At 39.9% G+C, this 18,075-nt stretch overlaps 2 protein-coding genes and 2 long non-coding RNA genes across 7 annotated transcripts; 2 read left to right on the top strand and 2 right to left on the bottom strand.

The window, feature by feature from the left end:
- Positions 1–534: 534 nt before the first annotated feature.
- LOC133741524 (uncharacterized) lies at positions 535–1,614 on the bottom strand. Its single transcript, XR_009861983.1, has 2 exons — positions 1,275–1,614; positions 535–958 (listed from the first exon to the last, which is right to left on the bottom strand). It is a non-coding gene; the product is annotated as an uncharacterized LOC133741524 (long non-coding RNA).
- A 270-nt stretch (positions 1,615–1,884) lies between these two features.
- Positions 1,885–2,882, top strand: LOC133741147 (pathogenesis-related protein 1-like). Its single transcript, XM_062169093.1, has one exon. It carries the CDS (start codon positions 1,892–1,894, stop codon positions 2,495–2,497), a length of 606 nt encoding a protein of 201 aa, XP_062025077.1. The 5' UTR covers positions 1,885–1,891; the 3' UTR covers positions 2,498–2,882.
- A 3,491-nt stretch (positions 2,883–6,373) lies between these two features.
- Positions 6,374–10,795, top strand: LOC133737048 (uncharacterized; the record flags this gene model as incomplete). Its single annotated transcript, XM_062164680.1, has 3 exons — positions 6,374–7,984; positions 8,180–8,490; positions 8,728–10,795. Coding segments are annotated over exons 1-3 (3,990 nt in total), but the record flags the coding sequence as incomplete, so codon positions are not given.
- A 3,797-nt stretch (positions 10,796–14,592) lies between these two features.
- LOC133740392 (uncharacterized) lies at positions 14,593–17,608 on the bottom strand. Of its 4 annotated transcripts, none has more exons than XR_009861198.1 (5): positions 17,477–17,566; positions 16,704–17,244; positions 15,345–16,555; positions 15,054–15,139; positions 14,593–14,960 (listed from the first exon to the last, which is right to left on the bottom strand). It is a non-coding gene; the product is annotated as an uncharacterized LOC133740392 (long non-coding RNA). The 4 variants fall into 4 exon arrangements; XR_009861197.1 differs by having other exon boundaries at positions 15,345–15,405; positions 15,651–17,244; XR_009861196.1 differs by having other exon boundaries at positions 15,345–17,060; positions 17,170–17,244; positions 17,477–17,552.
- Positions 17,609–18,075: the final 467 nt, after the last annotated feature.

The raw sequence follows: 18,075 nt of genomic DNA on the forward strand, positions 1-18,075 counted from the left end.
TGTTGCTGTTCAATTATTTTCTTTGTGCATATGTTTGAGTCCAGACCTGCCTTTATTGAACGAATGTGTGTACTCTTGTCCTTTATTGCCTCCCACTCTTGGATACCTTATTTTAAAGAAAAAAACGATACATCTAAAGAGAAAAAATGATGAGGAATTATTTGAGGATTACTGCTTGATCTATGGCTATTTTGAACAAAGGATCTGGAGGAATTAGAATTATTACAATACTGAACAAGTGCCTCATTATTGCCAAGGTAGGATAACACCAAAAGATAAAATTAATATATGCTTCAAACATGCAACAAAAGAAATCTCACATCATCAGTGATCACATCCACAAAACAACCTAATATATATCCAAAAGTACTAGAAGCCTGCATGCATGGTTCGACAAAAATGGTGCACATATCCTGACTTCTTGTGGTTGTTCCCAGGCTTGCAAAATAAACTAAAAATTAAAATTCATGAAGCTGTCAAATTCGTCAGCGCATAAGTTCAAGTCTAAGACTTAAAAAACCTACAAAACACATATGACTCAAAATTAGCTGCATTAGTACATTATACACACACACACACAAACACACAGATCCTACTCAGAGCAGAGCTCCACTTTGAAAATAAAGTGCGCATTTAGACTTTAGGGTCACTTTTCGGTCACATATCCACATCTCGACCGTTCAGTTTTTAGGTACTAATGTATAGATCATCTCTGTAAATTTTCAGCCAAATTGATGATCGTTAAGGTATCTAACTCGCTTAAACCAATGGACGAACTGAATCTGTCCAACCTGAACCGTACTAGCTTTAATGTGAATTAGCATATCTTTCTAACACCGAATCCCATCTTCCACTCGTTGTAAAATATATAAGCAGCTTCTGCAGAGTCAAATTCCATACCAAATTTTGGTTTGCAACTTATGTCATCCAAGCTAGCTTCTCCAACAATATTTGTTATCTGTAGTATGGAACACAAATGAAATTATGAAGCCATGCAATTTGTCTTCTATGGATACTATGAACTTATGAAATCAAATTCTACACCTATAAACTAACATTGAAAAAATTTGAAAAACAAAGAGAGTATACAAGGAAGCTGGACTTCCCATTCAAATTTCTGTTAGCTAATATGTAACATCGTTCACGGAACATAATAATGAAAAGATCAAAGAGAGGATCCGAAAAACTGAAAGAGAAGGAAGCAAAGCGAGATGGAAAAAAAACGAAAAGGAAAAGAGAGACCGAGTTCAGAACAAGATCGGTAGAAAGCTTACATCTCTTAACGCCATAGCTAATATGATAGTTGATGGTGCGATTGAAATCTCCAGACAAACAGAGTCGATGAAAGAGATAATGAAGCAGAGAAGAGATAAGAGAGAACAGAGCACGGGAAGATATTGTAGAACGATTGGAATAGGAAAACGAGGCGTCAAGGAGTCCCTCCATCTTTTTTGACTCGATCTGTTAACAGAGGAATAGATGAGAAAACGGAGCTGTTTGTATTGGGAATTGTAATTTTGAATATTTAATGAATAAATGCTGAGGTGGTTAAGTGGTGGCCTTTGGATATCTAATTAATGGACAAGAATAAAAGTCAAGGATACCCAAGGATAGGGGCTAGCCAAGGAGAGGATCTTGATTCTATATCTTTACTCAATTGATTCAAAATTAATGACCAGAATTTAGGTATCGTTTCTCTTAATTATGCATAGGATCCATCATAATATCATATCTAGCTTTTAGTTTCTCTGAATCTCTTTGTTTATTTTTGGCTTCAATATATCTTAACCCAATTGATTCATATTAATGACCAGAATCTGGGTTTCGATTCTCTTGATACACCAATTATCAAGAGAATGAAAAAGCCGGAGTTTAATTGGCAACTTAGGGCATGCAGATTACGCTAGATGTCCACATTTTTCACTATAAATACACCAATTATCTCATGGACCCATCAGTCAGTGCCTCAAAAATTCTACAAACCATCAGTATGGAATTGTGTAAGATTTCATCAGTCCTGATTTCTCTCGTAGCCTTATCCCTGCTCCATTCCATTTTTGCGCAAGACTCGATCAAAGACTACCTGAACGGCCACAACTTTGCTCGAGCGGCGGTAGGTAACGGGCCCATGGTCTGGGATGATGAACTAGCGCGTTTTGCTCAAGACTATGCCCAAAAACACATTCATGACTGCCAACTTGTCCACTCCGGTTATAAATACGGTGAAAACCTTGCCATGAGTTGGGGTGAGATGTTTGGCTTAGATGCTGTGAGCATGTGGGTGGGGGAGAAGCCGAATTACGATTACAACTCGAATTCTTGCGTCGGTGGCGAATGTGGGCATTATTTGCAGGTCATTTGGAACACCTCGACTCATCTGGGGTGTGCCAAAGCAAGGTGCAACAATGGGGGTACTTGGATCGGGTGCAACTATAATCCCCCGCCAAGTGGGGATAGGCCTTATAATCCCCCGCCACGTGGGGATAGGCCTTACTAATAATATTTCAGTTTTTGTTAGCAATATGTGTGTGCCCTATTATGAACAAAATGAATTAAGAACTAAATATACCATGTTATAAACAAAGTGAAAAGATACAATTTTTCAATTGTTGCAAACATCGAATAACCGATTATAATTTGTAAACTAATTATATGTGCATTATGAGTTAATGCATACTGCTAACGAGGCTAGCTAGCATGTTTTAATTAGTTTTTTTTTTGTAAAAACAACAATGTGCATTTGACTAAAAGTCTATGATCGTTCTCTTTGGTCGAATGCCTCGAAGAGATATGCATAAGAGGATTAAGAGCAATTAATATGCAATGAATCCATGAAGGCAACGCGCGTTACATGCACTTTGTTAGAACACATATAGTATGAACATATTATACCTATTAAAGTGATCAATTGCATGATTTTAAAATTCAAACGAGTCTCAGAACTCTTAGTTCTATTTGTGATTGTTATTCCTCTCAGACTTACATTCTCAGATCCTATGTTCTCTCGTCTAATTTATTATCTATAAGTAATTACTGATTGGAGTGAAAAAACTTATATGATTGAGTTTTTCAATTTTGAGAGAAAATGACGATGTATTGGAGAAAACTACGAGATATTGGAGAAATGATAAGATGTCAATTTAAGTCAAAAGTCATTTGTTTTATCTGATGGCAGTTTCGTATTTGAGGACAATCTCACGTCTCCAAGAGCTTGATGAGATCAACAAAGTTTATGAGTCTCGCACAACTCTTTCAGATGGATATTATGTGTAATAACCGTGATTTTTAATCAAAGCAAAACATGATTACCGGTGCTTTACTTTTCATGATTGTAATGCTTTAGCTTTCATGATTACCCATAATTCGTTATGCCCCAGCTTCTGTCATTGACCACACCAGAGCATAATTGAAGAAACAGAACATAACTCTCTCTTGTCCGAAATCATTCTCTCTCTCTCTTGTCCGAAATCATTCTCTCTCTCTCTCGTCCGAAAAACACAAAAACAGAGCAAACGCTCTCCGTTCTTTTCCTTCCTCCACCTGCCATCAATCGACGCCGGACAACCTTCAGTGGCTTCGTCTCAGCCTTGCGAAGCTACCTGCTGCGGTCTTGGGTCACGGCACAGCCGGAAGCAGCGGCGAAGAGACCGGGTTCGTCCAGCCCCGATTTGGTTCCAAGCTTGATATCTCAAGCTACCGGTCACCACTCCTCGCAAAACTCCATCCACGAGCTCGCCTCAACCTCCTGAAGCCCCCAGAAGCAGCCTTGCATGGCGGCGCATCCCGTAGCAGCAACTACAAGTCAACCCCGCCAAGAACGAGACCGGAACTATCGATCCAAATATCTTGAGCTACAGGACGTCGTTTTGAGTGATTCTTGAACCAGTGAGTTCTTCTTGAGTTTCTTAACAACTCTTCAGAAGGAATCGAAGCCTTAAATTGAAGTTTTGACGTCGAAATCGAGCCTTGCCGGATTCTGCAAAATTCTGGAATTTTTCCGACCACCGAAGCTTTCGATCGGTATATCTCGAGCTACAGACCATATATTTCTGTGATTCTTGAACCAGTGTGTTCTTCTTGAGTTTCTTAACAACTCTTCAGAAGGAATCGAAGCCTTAAATTGACGTTTTTACGTCGAATTGGAGCTCGCCGTTTTCTGCAGTTTCTCGCCGGATTCTGGAAATTTTCCAGTCACCTCGACTGTTCTAGGTAATTTCCGACTACTTCCTTTCGTTTTCAGACTTCATGCTAGTTATGAAAGTGGATCAACTCGTCATTTTGAACAAGTTTGTAGTTGACAACTTTTGCATCGGAGGTGGTTGACCGTCGTTGACCGCCGCGTTGACCACCCACTGACCGCCGCTTGTGGCGGCGTATTCGACCATATTTCGAGTTTTTATTATCTAGGTGATGATCTACGCATCCTTACGAGCGTTTTGATATATTACAAGGTCATTTTAGAAAACGTTGATAAATAGTGGATTTATGTTTTGACGTTACTATTTAACGTTTTTACGTTTTATCTTCGGTTTACGATCCGCTAAGATCCGACCGTCAGATTTACTTCAAATTTGAATATGTTGATCGTATGACTGTCCCGATGACTTTGTGTGGTCACGGGCGAAGATCCCACCATTGGATCTTCGTATAATTGTGAAATAGTGATTCGGAAGGCGATTCGTGAGAATCTGACCGTCGGATTTTCGTATAATTTTGAGGAGATGTTTGTTAGAGTGATTCAAGAAGATCTGACCGTTGGATCTTCGTGATAATTTTGGAGGATGATCCTAAGGGCGATCCGTGAGGATCCGACCGTTGGATCATCATATAAATTCGATCTGGCCGTTGGATCATCATTAAATTAGAATCCGACCGTTGGATTTCCGTATATGTGTGGTTTATGAATGATTGCTAAGTTAAGATCGTATCTGACTAGGTGATTGACGGTTTGAGTTAGTGGACGATTGTGGATCGTATTTTGAGCGGAATTGAAGACGCAGCGGGATTATCGAGGTGAGTAAACCTCACGTGGTTCATATTACGAACCGAGTACTTTTAATTAATTTATTTTTTGTCGTCATTGTGTGAACTATAGTTGGTATTAATGGGCATTCCTGTGTGAATGTCTATCTATATATATATTATTTATGTGAAATAATATGTATTGTTGAAATTGTGAGATATTATGTACTGTTATGGTTGTGTTGAGTTTATTGTTGAAAAGCAACAATATTGTGAGAGGTATTAAATTTATTGTTGAGAAACAATAAATTGTTGATTTGTTGAGATATATTGATCTGTGGAGATCAATAGGTCACGGGGGTGACCATGGCATCTATTAGTGAACCACGCCCTTGTACCGGGTAGGTGGAAACTAATAGCATTAAATCGTGAACCACGCCCTCGCGCCGGGTAGGTGGAAACGATCAGTTAGAGCTCTAGTCTGTCTGCCAAATGTTGAGTGACCTTATGAGGGTAATGGGGAGTGACTCATAAGTGTATAATATTTATATATATATATATTTATATATATATGAGAGTGAGAAAGTGAAGTGGTTTTGTGGTGATCATTGTAATTGTGATGTTTCTACATTTCTATACTTGAGTTAAAGGAAATGTATTTTATTAAATCAACAGTTCATTCTTGTTTACTCATACGAGCTGTCAAAAGCTTACCGGGTTTTGTGTTGTTGCAATCCCGGTACATTATTCTAATTGTGTAGCGGGTACTACTACAGGTCAGGAAAATCAGGAAGGTGATCGAGCTGCGTAGAGTAGCTGCAAGTGTGTTATTCTGATTTTCTATTGTGAGGTTTGTTATGCTCATTTAGAGCTTTACAATTTTACTTGTGAGAGTGAATTTGTAATAATAAACTCGAGGTCTTCGAGATTTTATATTTGAGTGGCGAGTGGTGTGTTTGTTCTGAGAAAAAAAAAATTCAGAACGTTTATTTGATTAAGTTGTTAAATTCATGTTTCGGATTTGAATTTGTTATTCAAAATTCGGGGCGTGACAGTTTGGTATCAGAGCGTAAGGTACATATTTGGTGATAATCAGTACTCCCCGAGTGATGGCCCGTCTGCAGCGGATCCCCATCATATACTCTTCGGTACTGGTATAATCATTGGGTATGTAGGAAGGGTTAGTGTCGCGAGAGTGGTATAGACTCGATAACTGAAGTATAGAAACTTCGTATAGCTTCTTGAGTTAGTTTATTTTAAGGAAAGTGAACCTTTGAATTAACTCGGATTAGGTAGTCAGGATGAAATTGAATTCTCTGAAGTGAATGATGATTTTGGCTAACGTGATTAACATATACTTATTCTGAGAGTTATTCAAGTATTAATCATAGGTTACCATCCTGCACAGGTAATGGACTTGGTTGGAGGAGGAGGTAGGGGTCGAGGTAGGGGTAGAGGCAGAGGCAGAGGTAGAGGCAGAGGTAGAGGTAAGGGCAGGGCCCCTCCAGTCGAGATGTATGAGGATGAGGTGGAGACACCAGAGTATGAACTGCCTGTTCCACCAGTGATTAATATGGTGGACGCTACTCGTCTGTCGAAATTGACAAAGGAAATTTATAGTCTGGGAGCAGTTCCATTTAAAGGTGGCACAGACTATATGTTGGCAGACCAGTGGATCGAAAATATGAAAGGTTACTTCCAGATGGTGATTTGTGATGAACGGGAGAAGAGGAAGATAGCATCGTTTATGCTTCAGGAGGATGCACGATTGTGGTGGAGTGGCACTGAGAGGATGATAGACGTGACCACTCTAACCTGGGATGGCTTCGTGGAACTCTTCAGGAAGAAATACTTCCCAGTTACCGTGAGACAGCAGTTGGAGAGACAATTCCATTCACTAACTCAGGGGAAGTTGAGTGTGAGGGATTATGAGGCGGAGTTCAACAGGTTGTATCAGTTTGTGAGACAGTTAGATCCTGAGAGTTTGGCCATGAAGTTTCAATTAGGGCTGAACCCATCGATTCGGCGTGACGTAGCCATTTTGGAACTAAAGGAACTAAGACTCGTTGTGGCTAAGGCATTAACCATCGAGCAGGAAAACCAGATCCTCTTAGAAGAGCAGACAGTTGAGAGAGATTTTCAGAGGAAGGGAAAAGCAGTAGCTGAGAACAGCCATACAGCAGGCAAACGAGGTAACATCTGGAAGAGACAAAGGACTAACCAGCAGCAGGCACCAACTAGGGCCATGGTTGCTACACCTGCTAGGGTGATGCCTATTAGACAGGTGGCACCTCTGAAATGTTTCAACTGCCAGGAGTTAGGGCACATTTCGCGAAACTGCCCGAAACCAAAGAATTTGGTGTGCTTTAATTGTGGCCAGGCAGGACATGTCTCCCGGGTTTGCACGCAGCAACAAGATAGGGGCCAAAGAAACCAGCTGAGACAACAGCCTCAAGGTCAGGCTAGAGTCTTCGCCATTGGTCAGAGAGGCACAGGGGTGGAAGGTACCTTATCTATCTATAACTATCTTGCTAGAGTACTGTTTGATACGGGAGCCTCCCATTCCTTTATATCTAGTTCCGTAGTAGATGTATTGGGTTTGATTTCCATGCCTCTTACTGGGTCATTATGTGTTACGTCACCCCTCGGTGTATCTCTTGAGCTTGATATGTTTTGTAATGATTGCCCTATTGAGATAGGTGGTAGAGAGTTCTCTGCATCGTTGATTGTGATACCAGATCACACATATGATGTGATTTTGGGCATGGATTGGTTGAGCCCGAACCATGCAGTAATTGATTGCTTTAGGATGATTGTGTCCTTCCATGTTCCTGGGCAACCAGTGTTTCATTACCGTTGTCTAAAGTCTGACATCGCTATGAGGGCAGGGATTTTGGCTCATATTGAGTCAGGGAGTAGTATTTCTAAGATTTCAGGAATTCTTGTAGTTTCAGAGTATGCTGATGTTTTTAAGGAGATACCAGGGTTGCCTCCAAAAAGGGTAATGGACTTCTCCATTGACGTGATACCAGGTACTGCCCCTGTATCAAAAGCACCCTATCGGATGGCTCCAGCTGAACTTCAGGAGTTGAAGGTTCAGATTGATGGATTACTGACTCAAGGGTTCATACAGGCTAGTGTATCTCCTTGGGGTGCACCAGTGTTGTTTGTGAAGAAGAAGGATAATTCACTTCGATTATGTGTGGATTATCGGCAGCTGAACAAGGTGACCATCAAGAACAGGTACCCTTTACCTAGGATTGATGACTTGTTCGATCAGCTTAGAGAGGCTACTGTGTTCTCAAAGATTGATTTGAGATCTGGATATCACCAGTTAAGGGTGAAGGATGAGGATATTCCAAAGACGGCGTTCAGGACCAGGTATGGACATTTTGAGTTCCTTGTCATGCCTTTTGGTCTGACTAATGCACCAGCAGCATTCATGGACTTGATGAACCGCACGTTCAGTCCTTACTTGGATCAATTTGTTGTAGTGTTCGTGGACGACATCTTGATTTATTCAAGGTCGTCTGATGAGCATGAGGAGCATTTGCGGATTGTACTACAGACGCTGAGAGAGAAGAAATTGTTTGCCAAGCTTGAGAAGTGCGACTTTTGGCAGAAGGAAGTCAAGTTCCTTGGTTATGTAGTTTCGAAGGATGGAGTTTCGGTGGATCCTTCGAAGGTTGAAGCGGTGATGAGTTGGATTCGCCCTACCACTGTTACTGAAATCCGTAGCTTCCTTGGATTGGCAGGGTATTACAGGCGATTCATTGAGGGGTTTTCTGGTATTGCTTCGGCTTTGACCAAATTGACAAGGAAGGACACTCAGTTTTTATGGATGGATGAGTGTGAGAAGGCTTTCAACGAGCTGAAGACCAGGTTGACTACAGCACCAGTGTTGACTATTCCTACTAGCGGTGGTGGTTTAGTTATCTACAGTGATGCATCTCATCAGGGTTTGGGGTGTGTGTTGATGCAGAATGGTTGTGTTGTTGCTTATGGCTCTAGACAACTGAAGGTTCATGAGCAGAATTACCCCACTCATGATCTAGAGCTAGCTGCAGTGGTGTTTGCCTTGAAGATTTGGAGACACTATCTGTATGGTGAGAAGTTCGAACTCTTTTCTGATCATAAGAGTCTGAAATATCTATTCTCCCAAAAGGAGTTGAACATGAGGCAGAGGAGATGGATGGAGCTCATCAAAGACTATGATTTTACTTTGGAGTATCATCCTGGAAAGGCCAACGTAGTGGCAGATGCTTTGAGTAGGAAGCCCCGAATAATCATGGCATCACTCATGGTGCAGGAGTGGCTCATGTTGGAAGCTGCATCTGAGTTTGATCTTATGCCCGCAGAAGTTGGACATGAAATGTTTCTCGGAAGTATCACCTTACAGTCCACCTTGAATTCCAGGATCATTCAGGGTCAGACACTTGATGAGTTTGCTCAGACGAGGATTGCTGAGATGAATGTTGATCCAAATGTGGAGGGCCCTTCTGAGTGGGCTATTAGGACAGATGGAGGGTTGAGATTTCGTGGAAGATTGTATGTCCCAAGTGTTGATAACCTCAAGGAGGAGATCATGCGGGAAGCACATAGATCTAGATACACTGTACATCCAGGGGGTACCAAAATGTATATGGATCTACGAAGACAGTTTTGGTGGTATGGAATGAAGAGGGATGTGGCAGAACATGTGTCGAAGTGTCTTACATGTCAGCAAGTGAAGGCTGAGCATCAGAGGCCCGCGGGGATGCTGAAACCCTTACCAATTCCTGTTTGGAAATGGGAAGATATCTCCATGGACTTTGTGACTGGATTGCCTAGGTCCAGACAAAGTTATGACTCGATTTGGGTGATTGTTGACCGATTGACAAAGTCAGCACACTTTCTTCCCGTGGCAAAGACTTACTCAATCGATGCATTGTGTAAGTTGTATCTGAATGAGATAGTAAAGCTTCATGGTGTGCCCGTAACAATTGTTTCGGATCGGGATGCTCGTTTCACTTCTGAATTCTGGCGTAGGTTCCATAAGACAGTTGGCACATCTTTAGCTATGAGCACTGCATTTCATCCACAGACAGATGGGCAAACCGAGAGAGTGAATCAGGTGATGGAGGACATGCTTAGAGCTTGTGTACTGGACTTCAAGGGAAGTTGGGCGGATCATCTGCCATTGGTAGAGTTTGCCTACAACAACAGCTATCACTCCAGTATCGGTATGGCACCATATGAGGCTCTTTATGGTAGGCCATGTAGGACTCCTATCTGTTGGGCTGAAGCAGGGGATAAAGGGCTCTTCGGTCCTGAGATTGTACAGGAGACTACAGAGAAGGTCACTGTTATTCGGGACAGGATCCGAACAGCACAGAGTAGGCAGAAGAGTTATGCTGATTTGAAGAGAAGACCAGTTGAGTTCGAAGTAGGTGGCCACGTTTTCTTGAAAGTCTCACCTATGAAAGGTGTGATGAGATTTGGAAAGAAGGGGAAGCTAGCACCAAGATACGTGGGACCTTTTGAGATTCTGGAAAGGGTCGGTGAATTAGCATATCGTCTTGCCTTACCTGTTAGCATGTCTGGTGTACACAATGTCTTTCATGTGTCTATGCTCAGGAAGTACGTCCGAGATGAGTCCCACGTAATTGATCATGGTACGATTGAGGTAAACACGGATGTAACCTTTGTGGTTGAACCTGTTCGTATCTTAGATAGGTCTACGAAGAAGCTTCGTAGGAAGGAGGTTAATCTTGTGAAGGTGCTGTGGAGTCATCATGACGAGGGTGATGCATCATGGGAGTTAGAGTCTGACATGAGAGTGAAGTATCCACAGCTCTTTGTGGAATTGGGTACTTGAATTTCGGGACGAAATTCCTTTAAGGGGGGTAGATTGTAATAACCGTGATTTTTAATCAAAGCAAAACATGATTACCGGTGCTTTACTTTTCATGATTGTAATGCTTTAGCTTTCATGATTACCCATAATTCGTTATGCCCCAGCTTCTGTCATTGACCACACCAGAGCATAATTGAAGAAACAGAACATAACTCTCTCTTGTCCGAAATCATTCTCTCTCTCTCTTGTCCGAAATCATTCTCTCTCTCTCTCGTCCGAAAAACACAAAAACAGAGCAAACGCTCTCCGTTCTTTTCCTTCCTCCACCTGCCATCAATCGACGCCGGACAACCTTCAGTGGCTTCGTCTCAGCCTTGCGAAGCTACCTGCTGCGGTCTTGGGTCACGGCACAGCCGGAAGCAGCGGCGAAGAGACCGGGTTCGTCCAGCCCCGATTTGGTTCCAAGCTTGATATCTCAAGCTACCGGTCACCACTCCTCGCAAAACTCCATCCACGAGCTCGCCTCAACCTCCTGAAGCCCCCAGAAGCAGCCTTGCATGGCGGCGCATCCCGTAGCAGCAACTACAAGTCAACCCCGCCAAGAACGAGACCGGAACTATCGATCCAAATATCTTGAGCTACAGGACGTCGTTTTGAGTGATTCTTGAACCAGTGAGTTCTTCTTGAGTTTCTTAACAACTCTTCAGAAGGAATCGAAGCCTTAAATTGAAGTTTTGACGTCGAAATCGAGCCTTGCCGGATTCTGCAAAATTCTGGAATTTTTCCGACCACCGAAGCTTTCGATCGGTATATCTCGAGCTACAGACCATATATTTCTGTGATTCTTGAACCAGTGTGTTCTTCTTGAGTTTCTTAACAACTCTTCAGAAGGAATCGAAGCCTTAAATTGACGTTTTTACGTCGAATTGGAGCTCGCCGTTTTCTGCAGTTTCTCGCCGGATTCTGGAAATTTTCCAGTCACCTCGACTGTTCTAGGTAATTTCCGACTACTTCCTTTCGTTTTCAGACTTCATGCTAGTTATGAAAGTGGATCAACTCGTCATTTTGAACAAGTTTGTAGTTGACAACTTTTGCATCGGAGGTGGTTGACCGTCGTTGACCGCCGCGTTGACCACCCACTGACCGCCGCTTGTGGCGGCGTATTCGACCATATTTCGAGTTTTTATTATCTAGGTGATGATCTACGCATCCTTACGAGCGTTTTGATATATTACAAGGTCATTTTAGAAAACGTTGATAAATAGTGGATTTATGTTTTGACGTTACTATTTAACGTTTTTACGTTTTATCTTCGGTTTACGATCCGCTAAGATCCGACCGTCAGATTTACTTCAAATTTGAATATGTTGATCGTATGACTGTCCCGATGACTTTGTGTGGTCACGGGCGAAGATCCCACCATTGGATCTTCGTATAATTGTGAAATAGTGATTCGGAAGGCGATTCGTGAGAATCTGACCGTCGGATTTTCGTATAATTTTGAGGAGATGTTTGTTAGAGTGATTCAAGAAGATCTGACCGTTGGATCTTCGTGATAATTTTGGAGGATGATCCTAAGGGCGATCCGTGAGGATCCGACCGTTGGATCATCATATAAATTCGATCTGGCCGTTGGATCATCATTAAATTAGAATCCGACCGTTGGATTTCCGTATATGTGTGGTTTATGAATGATTGCTAAGTTAAGATCGTATCTGACTAGGTGATTGACGGTTTGAGTTAGTGGACGATTGTGGATCGTATTTTGAGCGGAATTGAAGACGCAGCGGGATTATCGAGGTGAGTAAACCTCACGTGGTTCATATTACGAACCGAGTACTTTTAATTAATTTATTTTTTGTCGTCATTGTGTGAACTATAGTTGGTATTAATGGGCATTCCTGTGTGAATGTCTATCTATATATATATTATTTATGTGAAATAATATGTATTGTTGAAATTGTGAGATATTATGTACTGTTATGGTTGTGTTGAGTTTATTGTTGAAAAGCAACAATATTGTGAGAGGTATTAAATTTATTGTTGAGAAACAATAAATTGTTGATTTGTTGAGATATATTGATCTGTGGAGATCAATAGGTCACGGGGGTGACCATGGCATCTATTAGTGAACCACGCCCTTGTACCGGGTAGGTGGAAACTAATAGCATTAAATCGTGAACCACGCCCTCGCGCCGGGTAGGTGGAAACGATCAGTTAGAGCTCTAGTCTGTCTGCCAAATGTTGAGTGACCTTATGAGGGTAATGGGGAGTGACTCATAAGTGTATAATATTTATATATATATATATTTATATATATATGAGAGTGAGAAAGTGAAGTGGTTTTGTGGTGATCATTGTAATTGTGATGTTTCTACATTTCTATACTTGAGTTAAAGGAAATGTATTTTATTAAATCAACAGTTCATTCTTGTTTACTCATACGAGCTGTCAAAAGCTTACCGGGTTTTGTGTTGTTGCAATCCCGGTACATTATTCTAATTGTGTAGCGGGTACTACTACAGGTCAGGAAAATCAGGAAGGTGATCGAGCTGCGTAGAGTAGCTGCAAGTGTGTTATTCTGATTTTCTATTGTGAGGTTTGTTATGCTCATTTAGAGCTTTACAATTTTACTTGTGAGAGTGAATTTGTAATAATAAACTCGAGGTCTTCGAGATTTTATATTTGAGTGGCGAGTGGTGTGTTTGTTCTGAGAAAAAAAAAATTCAGAACGTTTATTTGATTAAGTTGTTAAATTCATGTTTCGGATTTGAATTTGTTATTCAAAATTCGGGGCGTGACATTATGTGTTGGCATGCATGAGTCATGCTATTTACCTTGTATATTTAGGATGTTCCTGTATATGAGTCATGCTATTTACCTTGTATATTTGGATATTCTTGTATATGCTCTAAGCCTCTAATCTATGCTAATTAGACTTTAATTATGATTATTACTTATCTTATGGTACACGGATTGTATCTGTATAATGTATATAACTATATAATTGTCCTTCTTGTGAGAATAACATAAATCAAAAAATCATTCTCTCAAATTATATGCTTATAATCTTTGACTTTATGTCATAACTAAATACAAGATCTTGAATGTTCTATGTGTATATATTGGTTGAATTTTTCCTTTTGGTTATCATAATACATATGTACTTTTCTTGAATGCATTCAGAATTTGGAGTTATTTTAAGTTTTTTAACTAATGTTGTCTTTGAATGTTTGATTAATTGCTTGTTGATACTTCATTTTAACAGTTTCAGTGAAATGCACACACCAAATGATCTCAATTACCAAAGTTTAAAAGAAGCGTTAAATTTTAGCGCTTCATCATTGGTCGAAAATTTTTTGAAGAAAGGAAAGTGATATAACTTTAGTTAATATTAATTGGAACTTTGGTACAAAAATTGGTCGATAGAATGCTTTACTTGGGAATGGATAGATTGGTAACCATCTTTTGTAGATGATATTACTATCAAGTTTAAGAATAGGGTGGACAATCCCACTACTACAATTCTTAGCAACAGCCACGTTCATGATTGGTGGGTATGAGGGTCAAAGGCCACGGTTATGCGTGTCTATAGAGTACAGCAACTGTGCAGCCACTTTCTTTGTGGTCAGTGCCCTGTAGAGCCGTATCTATTGCCAAAACACACACAAACTCTTCAAACGTGACATGATGGGTCCCGCAACTGATGCAAGTGGCTGACTTCTTTTATTTTATTCGTACAAGCCACATGTGCTTTCTGTTCGTGTCTTCATAAACAAATATATTAAAAAAAATTGTTGAACAATATATTTTTTTTTCATAGCTGCAAACTACATATTTGATATTTCCATCAACTGCCACAAAGGAATGCATACCAAACAGCAATACATAGCAAAATAACTCCAACAAAGTTCATCAAACCAGCAATCCAAAGACTTACACACTGGAACAAGTAAAGAAATATTTCACCAAGGAATATATGATGGCCTCGTTATCATGACTAGAGCATTTCTACCTCTATAAACCAACTTCTACTAAATAACTTCAACTTCTCTACCTCTATAAACCAACTTCTACTAAATGACTTCAACTTCTGGTTAAGATCCGGTGACGACTTCAACTTCTGGTTAAGCTCCGGTGACAACTTCAACTTTTGAAAATTCTGTATATAAATGGAAGTTATAAATATGATATCTACACAAAAAGTTGTTACTAAAATATAAAATAGCAATTACAGTGAAACATATGAGCTGACCTGAAATCCAGTTGCAACAGATCGACTGGAGCTGCCATGAATATAACACCACCTTCAACTTCAAACTTTTCCACTAGGTTAATTCCCTATATGAATATTACACATTTTTAGTATGAAAATATACCTTAATTCTCTGTTAATAAGTAATACAGTAAGAGATACAAAGCTCTTATAATGGCAATATAAGAAAGCTAATCAGATGAAGTCGTCCAAAGCAAAAACAAGCATATAACATTTGAAAAGTATTGTATAAAATATCACACATGAAAATATACCAAGTCATGTACTTACAAATCTTGCAAATAGCTAGATTACTTGAGTTGCAACTTCATTGTTAAACTCCTAGTCAAACCTGTAAGGCAGGAAATGGATCATATGCCACATGATATGAAGTAATTGTAGAAACAAATGGAATTCACAAGCACAGACTTTAATTATAAAGTTTCCAACTTCAGTAACTCGAGTATAATTAGTCTAAGTTGAAGCACACAATAACACTAAACGAGTCATCATAAAAAGGCAAGTCGGCAACAAAATGCATCTGACTCAGCTAAGTTAAGCAAAGTTGTACTTGTACATCTATGAACTCCAACTTACCCCCTTTTTTTTCTTGTCTGAAGAAAAATTCATTGCAAAGGCCAGAAAGGCAAGACTTACAGGGAAAGAAAGGAGACAAACATATAAGATGGAACCTACAACTAGAACCTACTAACAAAACAGAAACAAACTGTAGCAAACTGATGGATAGTTAGGGAGGGCCAGGAAGACCATCACTTCTCAAAATAGACAGGAGGAAGGTTGGGGGCCTATTAGCCCAATCCTGTGAGCACAACCTCATTTTAGCAAGCTTAGCCGCTGCATCCGCAACACGGTTAGCTTCTCTGGGGATCCAGCTCCATCTGATTCCAGTGAACGAAGGTAAACCCTATGGGAGAGATCTTCCAACTGTGATGGTTGGCTTGATTCTCCAAGGCCCTGATGATCTCAAGACAGTCACCTTCCATAATGATATTTTTAAGCTTCAAATGGGCTGCAAACTGAAGACCTTTTACCACTGCATCCGCTTCCACTTCTATGGAAGAGTTGTGGTTCCCATGTAGACTTGCACCTGCAATAGAGAAACCTCTATGATTTCTAATGATTACTCCCACCCCACTTGTATGGTTGGTTTCATCCCAGGCACCATCGACATTGATTTTCACAAATGGGTGGGGAGGGGGTTGCCAATTATGCTGACTGGCATGAGAGGGTGGCTCATTCCCAGTTCGATCATCAATTTGAGCTTCATTACAGTTGATAGTTTCCAACCACTCATTATAATTGCGCTTAATTCTCTCCAAGGTGGCAATCAGATTTGGCTTTCCAGTCCTTAGAGAACTCCAACTTACCCTTTGGCCATCTTATTGTGCAAAAAACAAATGATTAGCCTGGTTAACATATATAAAAGACAAATATTTACCTAAGTAAACTGTGGTTCATCATCTGATTGGATTCCTAGCATACTGAAAGTACAAAGTTCAAACTGTCAGACGAAATATTTCTATAACACATAAACTAAGTGCACAAATTAATAAAAATCAAACGTATGCTGGAATTAATATCATCGAATTAGTGAGGTACAATAATGCTTATCTATCAAAAAAATCTTACGTCAATTTATGCCTAGCTAGTCATTGGACCTTGTGAACTAGTTTTCCACTGCCAAAAGAATAGAGCTAGATAAGAACAGCCATGTTTCTTATTAGAAAATTAAGTGCCCAATTTTTGAGCTATAAGGATATCAAAATTGGTGTTAAATTACTTATATTGTTACAAAAGTAGAAAAGAAAAAAAAACTAGATATGACATATAAGATCTACAACAAAACCAGTAGAGCCACACTACCAAAAAAATGCTAGATAAGAACATCTAATTCTGTAAAGCATATAACAAATCAATTGAAACTTATGTGCACACCCAAAAACCATATGAAAATCAGAGTCCAAAATCACACAGGACATGCAAAAGCTGTGAAATTGAGCAATATACACATCAACAAATGCATATAGACAAGGGAACAATATGAAATTGAGATAAAACAAAGCTAAAAGAATAGATTAAGTACTGAGATAACAACCAGTGAAAAGAAAGAATGAATCTTTGAACGACGGAAATGATCGAAACCCACCCATCATCGGAAGATGGACCAATCCTACAACAAAAATAATAGATTGAGAAGAGAAAAAAGGAACCAATCCTAATCAAGCCCTCCTAAATTCAAAATCGGAAACAATAAATCAAACCCCAAACCCTAATCAGATATGGGAACAAAATGAAGAAACTTGAGCACTTCAAATTAAAATACTCAATAGTGATAGGGAAAACTTAGCTATTACTGAAGAAATTAAATTGATCTATGAGAGGGGAAGAAAAGAGAGCCAAACCTGAGAATTGCCCAGAAAGAACAAAAGAGAGGAGAGAGAGCGATGTGGGCGACAATTGAGAAGAGGCAGACAGAGTGAGAGAGAGATGAGAGATGAGAGATGAGAGATGAGAGCGAGTGTTTTTGTTTTTATTTTATATTTTATATATTATATCGTAGGAGAGTGACTGATAAGTAAAAATTCATTATCTAATCGGAGTGGGGTACAAGAGTGGACCACAATGATGAATAAAATGTTAAAAAATTAGATACACACCGACACAAGTGATAAATGTGGCATTCTACCACCCATATTACAAGTTTGCCCAACATATCCACCTATCAATCAATGTGTGGCTAAGCAAATCGTGGCCTTTGGTCATTATTGTAGTAGTGTCCCTTGTAGCAACAGAAGAAGTTAGGAGAGTTAGGGCATCTCCAACAGAGTAGCTAAACTCAATTTTTAGCTATATATAATTATTTCTAATGCAAAATTCAACTCCAACAGACTAGCTATAGGTAAGTTAAATTTAACTATAACTAAAATGGTTAGCTATATTTAGCTAGAGTATCCTACATAGCTAAAGCAAAAGTTATATTTCTCTCTCTTCTTTCGTCCAC

This window comes from Rosa rugosa, chromosome 3 (assembly GCF_958449725.1).
Source record: "Rosa rugosa chromosome 3, drRosRugo1.1, whole genome shotgun sequence".
Lineage (NCBI taxonomy): Eukaryota > Viridiplantae > Streptophyta > Magnoliopsida > Rosales > Rosaceae > Rosa > Rosa rugosa.

Excerpts from the sequence above, each read along its gene's own strand:
- LOC133741147 (XM_062169093.1), top strand. The coding sequence starts at position 1,892 with ATGCAGATTACGCTAGATGTCCACATTTTTCACTATAAATACACCAAT.